Raw genomic sequence first — 5,390 nt, forward strand, 5'->3', positions numbered from 1 at the left:
CCGTCCTCTTCGCAGCTCGGCGGGGAAGATCCGCAACAAGGACCTACGGCCCTGGCAGCCCAGCGCCCAGGTCGGGATCTTGGGCTACGACCTCCCCCGCAACCTGAGCCGCCCGTCCTCCAGCCGGGAACTCTGCCTCAAGGTCGTCATGCCCGAGATCCAGTACACGAAGATCCTGCTGCACTCCCAATCCGCCCGCTACCGCCACAACCACCGGCACTGACTCCCAACGGCAAACCCTGCTGCGATACAACCCGGCTCCCTTGCGGGGTTCTCAAACTTGTGGGGACTTTCGGCTGCGCCAAACAGACCTGACGCGTCCCACCGTGAAAACCAACCGGCAACTTTCCCCCTCCCTCCCCAACCTGAATTCATTTCACCTGCTACACCAACACCCTCTCGAGGTCTGAGTGCCCTCTCGCAGTTGGATGGACAAGGAGACTGGCAGTGTCACGACTCCAGCGAAGGGAGCCAAGCATCTGTCGCCTGTGCAGTTGCCATGACAACTTTGTATGTTTGTGTGACTGTGGGTGTGTGTACAGTATCTCTCTCTCTCTCTCTCTCTCTCTCTCTCTCTCTCTCTCTCTCTCTCTCTCTCTCTCTCTCTCTCTCTATCTATATCTATACATATATAGATATAGATAGCTATATATAGAGAGAGAGATCGATAGATAGACACACACACACACACACACAGTAAAATACTGTATGTACATCGAAAATAAATATAAATATAAATTCATAAAACAAAGTATTTTTGACAGTGAAAGCACACAAACATGTTTAGAAGCTGTGTACATTTGATTACATTGATTGGATGAGACTAATTTGTGACATTGTACCGTATTGGCCCGAATATAAGACGGTGTTTTTCGCATTGAAATAAGAAAAAGTGGGGTTTGTCTTATATTCGGGGTCTAGACGTTATACCTATTCACGACGCTAGATGGCGCCAGATATCATTGAAGCGAATGCTGCGCTTGACTCCCCAGGCCAAAGCGAACCCCTGTCACGAAGAATAAAAATAAAAATAGCGGTAGCACGAAGAAGAAAAATAAAAAGTAGCAGTCAGAACGAAACGAGAAGAAAATAATAGAAGAGATAACAGAAAATGGAGAAATGTAGCGACAATCTGGAGAAAAGTGGGTCCAAGATCGGCCCGGTTAACCGGCAGCTGAGGAGAAGTTATGATGTCTTTTACATTTCAAAAACCAGAAGTCATTCATTTACGAATGTGATTGCACTTTAGTTGACACATTTAAATGTTCAGATATTAAGATTTGAATGAGGCAAAATAATATGCTGTTTCTCTCAAATATGTTGTTAGACTCATTTGTTTCAGATGGACTGGAATTATTTTCTGTATAAAAATTAATTTGGTGTTCAAAAAGTCTTTTTTCAAACTTGAGTCTTGAAATAGAGGGGTTCGTCTTATAATGAGGGCCGTCTTATATTTGGGCCAATACAGTAATCAATGGCTGCTCAAGTTTAGTCGACGAAAAGTTGGTCGAGTTTCATGATGGACGGCGTGCGTGCGTGCGTGCGTGGGTGGCACAAAGTCACTTTTGGGTGAAATAAGGTTTTACCACAGTTCGTGTTCAATCTGATTTATTGGAAAGACAAGCACGAGCTGGACGATGTATATTGACGCAATCGGTGGTGACCAATGAAGAGGAATTCGATCAGATGTCTCATTTTATCCGAAAACATCCAAACATTGATCGACAAAGCCAATTCCGATGAAGTCGGGACATTGTGTTCAACGTCCATAAAAACACATTACAATGATTGGCAAATGGTGTTCAACCATATTTTAATGGAATACACTCCAATGACAAGCTTCTTCATATTCAAACGAATCAACTTGATTCTTTTTCACAAATAATCATGAACTTTATGAGTTTTATGGCCGCATCACGTTCGGAAAAGCCTGAGACAGGTGGCCCCCAAAAACCTGCGGAATGCTCATCAAACCCCCGCTTGGGACGGCCCACAGGAAGCAGGAAGTGAATACCGGCAACAGGTAGGGGCAGGATTGGCTGGAAAAGGAGGTTCCCCGAATTGGTCCGTCGTTCACGGGCACTGAGCGGGCGAGGCTCACCTCTTTGTCAACAACTGCGTGAGAAAAGATAAGATAACCTTTATTTGTCCCACACTTGCGAAATTTGCAGTCGACAGCAGCAAAATTGGGGGGGAAGAAAAAAGTGATTCATTGCACAAAATAAATGTTTCAGAAAGAACTCTACACAGTTCAATAAAAGTGCAATATAAAATACAGCATGAGCAATATATTTGTAGAATAAATATCATAAATTAGCAATAGAATAGAAAACACAGAGTTCTTTAAAATGCTTTTTAAAATAGTCTCGGGACAAGGTTCCTCAATGGCAAGGAATTGAGGGATTCCGTCCTCCACGGTCCAGAATATCACCAAAAGGTTCCGCGAATCCGGAGAAAGCACGACATGGAAGCGGCGAGGCCGAAAACCGGCGGCACTGCATCAAAAAGCGACATCGCTGTGTCAAGGAGATCATCAGGTGGGCTCGGGAACGAAAAAAAAAAAAAACACAAGTCACTCGATCGAGTTGGGCGCCACATCCCGAAGGGCAACTTCAAACTCGACCCTGCAAAGCAAAAGCCATTTCTAAACAACGGCCAGAAACGCCACCGAGCTTAACTAAGCCGAACTGATGCAAAGTGGGAACGCCTTCTTCTGTGGTCTGACGAGTCCACATTTGAAACGGGTTTTCAAAATGGTGGACTTTGCGTCCTCCGAGCCAAGGGGGAAAGGACCCATCCGGACTCTTCCAAAGCCGGCATCTGTGGTGCTTTGGGGCCGCGTTGGTGCCGGTGGCATGGCTAACTCACACGTCCGTGGAGGCGCCATTCGTGCCGCTTTTATGAGGAAAAAAAAAAATGCCACCATCCAAGCAAGGCGGCGTTTTTCAAACGTGTCGCAGCCGTCAAATTTCTTCGTGGTTCTTTCTGCAAGACACGGACGGCCAAAGCGCAGTCTGCGCGTGTGAAAACAGCGTGGCTTTGGAGTCAAAAGAGTCTGGCCCGCCCGCAGTCCAGACCCGTAAATGTGTGTGGCGCATCATGCGGCCTGAAAAACAACAACGCAGAACCCCGGAGCCATATATCAGGCGGGAGCGGGAAAGAAGCGCACTTCCAAAGCTTCACCACTCGCCGTTCCCAAACATTGTTCAACGCAAAGGCGGTGGAATGCACACCGGTGACCACGCACGGCCCCGTGGCGGCGTTTTTCAAACGTGTCGCAGCCGTCAAATTGCAAGGCAATGAAACCGATTTGCTCCGACAAACAATCGGGTTGATGGCTTTGAACGTCAACTATTCAATTCAGCATATGTTGAAGATGATTTGCAACTCGCTGTCTGCTGCTGACACAACGTCCCAACTTGGGTGGACTTCCCTCGGGTATCATTCCTTGTGGTGGAGATGGATTGACAGTTTGCACTTGTCAAAACTACACGGGAAGAGGACCCTTGAAGGAAGAAGTGCTGTTGGCAATCCGGTCGATTCTTTTTTCCCCCACGTAGCTTGTGACTCACATTTGGCGGCTGATTGGCGTCCATCTTTCACACCCGTGAGGCTGAACTCCCCGCCGCCCGACCCTGCCCGCTTTGGGACACAAATAGCGCGCTGACGTGAGACAGAGTGGTCCGGTTCCGGTGCAAGGACGAGCTCGATTTGGGCTTTCCAGGACTCGGCGCAAGTTGCGCGCACGCTGCTGGAGATGCGCTCTTCAGTCTCCTCCTCCGCCTTGTCCCCGCCGAGGCGCGCGCTTCCCCGCTGACGCGCTCGCGCTCCTCCAGACGCGCGCCCGCCCTTCGAGTCGCCACGACGCGCCGTCGCTCCTCCCGTCCCGACTCCCGCGGAGCACAAGGTAAGTCCCCCTGACCTCGGGCTCGCGCGTGACCTCCCGCGATGTGGGCGGCGGCGTCGAGTGGCCCCAAGACGCCGCGACTTGGGGGCCCATGACGCCACGCACGGGACCGCAGGCGTCGCCGGGGACGCCCTCGGGGAGCGCGGCAGTTGAAAAAGCGCTGTGTCCCGTCGGCGTGGGAGCGGACGCGGCCGTTTGGCGCGCGATGTCCGAGCCGTCGCACGTCCAAGTGCACCTGCGTGTGCACGTGCGCGGGGGGGGGCACGCAAGGCGTCGGCCAAGTCAGCACCTGGCCACGATGCGCCCCGGAAGCAATTTTCAGTCCCGCACAGTACAAAATGCAAATCATTCTGGGTGCTCACAAACAAACAAACAAACAACAAACTCGCCGGGTTGCCTCTGCGAACCACTCGCTGGGCGGTTTGAGTTACTTTTGCCCCAGGTTGGGTGAAATTTCTTGAGCCATGTGAAGAGTTGAAGCTGGTCGCCATTTGGGGAATAAGCGTGGACCACTGAAGTTGACATTGTTTCCTCGTTGGATCTCAATCTTGACCCAATATGCTGGGCCAAATCCTCAACCCACTTTTACTGGGTGGAAGCAACCCTGCACTGGCTCGAGCACCCCCACCCACCCCCACCCCACGCCCTGGTGGTTTTGCGCTCAAATCAAAACAAGAAAAGTTTGACTTTAGCGCCATCTCGTGGCATCTCGACGTTGCTTTCGGATTGAATTCATTGCGAAATGTCCTGCTGTTGTTGTTGCTGCGAAGCAATTTGCGGTTGCGTCTCTTGCGAGCGACTCAGCTCCCGACAGCGGCTTTAGTCCATCCAAGCTTCCCCCAAAGTTTGCCCGTCTCCCGTCGTTCGATTATCACGTGTGGATTCCAAATAGGAACTCGACTGACAGAATACTCTTTGCACATATGCCTGACGTCATGGTACTTTGGTGCGAGCGTGATCAATTGGCCCGAATGCAAAAAAATACATAGAAAAAATTGGCCCCGATGCGAAATGATTCAGACGCCTCATAGGAATGTGGATTTTGTGTGTGTGTGTGTTGCATAGTTGAATGACAGTGTCTCTGGAACATGGCTTCATGATAGTGTACGGGACGCCGTTTGTGCTTTTCCATCCTCTCTGTTTTAGTGGCTTCATGATCGTGTACACGGACGCCGTTTGTGCTTTTCCATCCTCTCTGTTTTATGGGCATTGACGCCATCTTGTGGCATCAATAGGCAATTACAAACCCCTTTTCTCAACTCAACAACACTCGAGTCGATTTCGAGAGCACTTTTCAGACAACCACCGCTATCTACAAAGTGCTGTACACGCAGCAAAAATCTTTCATCAAACAACAACAAACAATAAAACAAATTCAGAACAAGGACGGTCGTAAGCACAGAAACAGTCAAAGTAAAAATCAAGTCTCAGGCCTAGTCAAAGGCCAAAGAGAAAAAATGAGTTTGAAGCCGATTTTGAAAGA

The 5,390-nt window shown here is 49.7% G+C and overlaps 1 protein-coding gene across 1 annotated transcript in view; it reads left to right on the top strand.

Annotated features, from left to right (window-relative positions):
- The window catches only part of gal3st3 (galactose-3-O-sulfotransferase 3), a 23,816-nt gene extending 23,284 nt beyond the window's left edge, over nt 1-532 (top strand). The window contains exon 4 of the mRNA XM_019858499.1: nt 1-532. Coding sequence (XP_019714058.1) covers nt 1-223 — 223 coding nt within the window. The 3' untranslated portion in view covers nt 224-532.
- Nucleotides 533-5,390: the final 4,858 nt, after the last annotated feature.

Source organism: Hippocampus comes, unplaced genomic scaffold (assembly GCF_001891065.2).
Source record: "Hippocampus comes isolate QL1 unplaced genomic scaffold, H_comes_QL1_v1.1 scaffold48, whole genome shotgun sequence".
Taxonomy (NCBI): domain Eukaryota; kingdom Metazoa; phylum Chordata; class Actinopteri; order Syngnathiformes; family Syngnathidae; genus Hippocampus; species Hippocampus comes.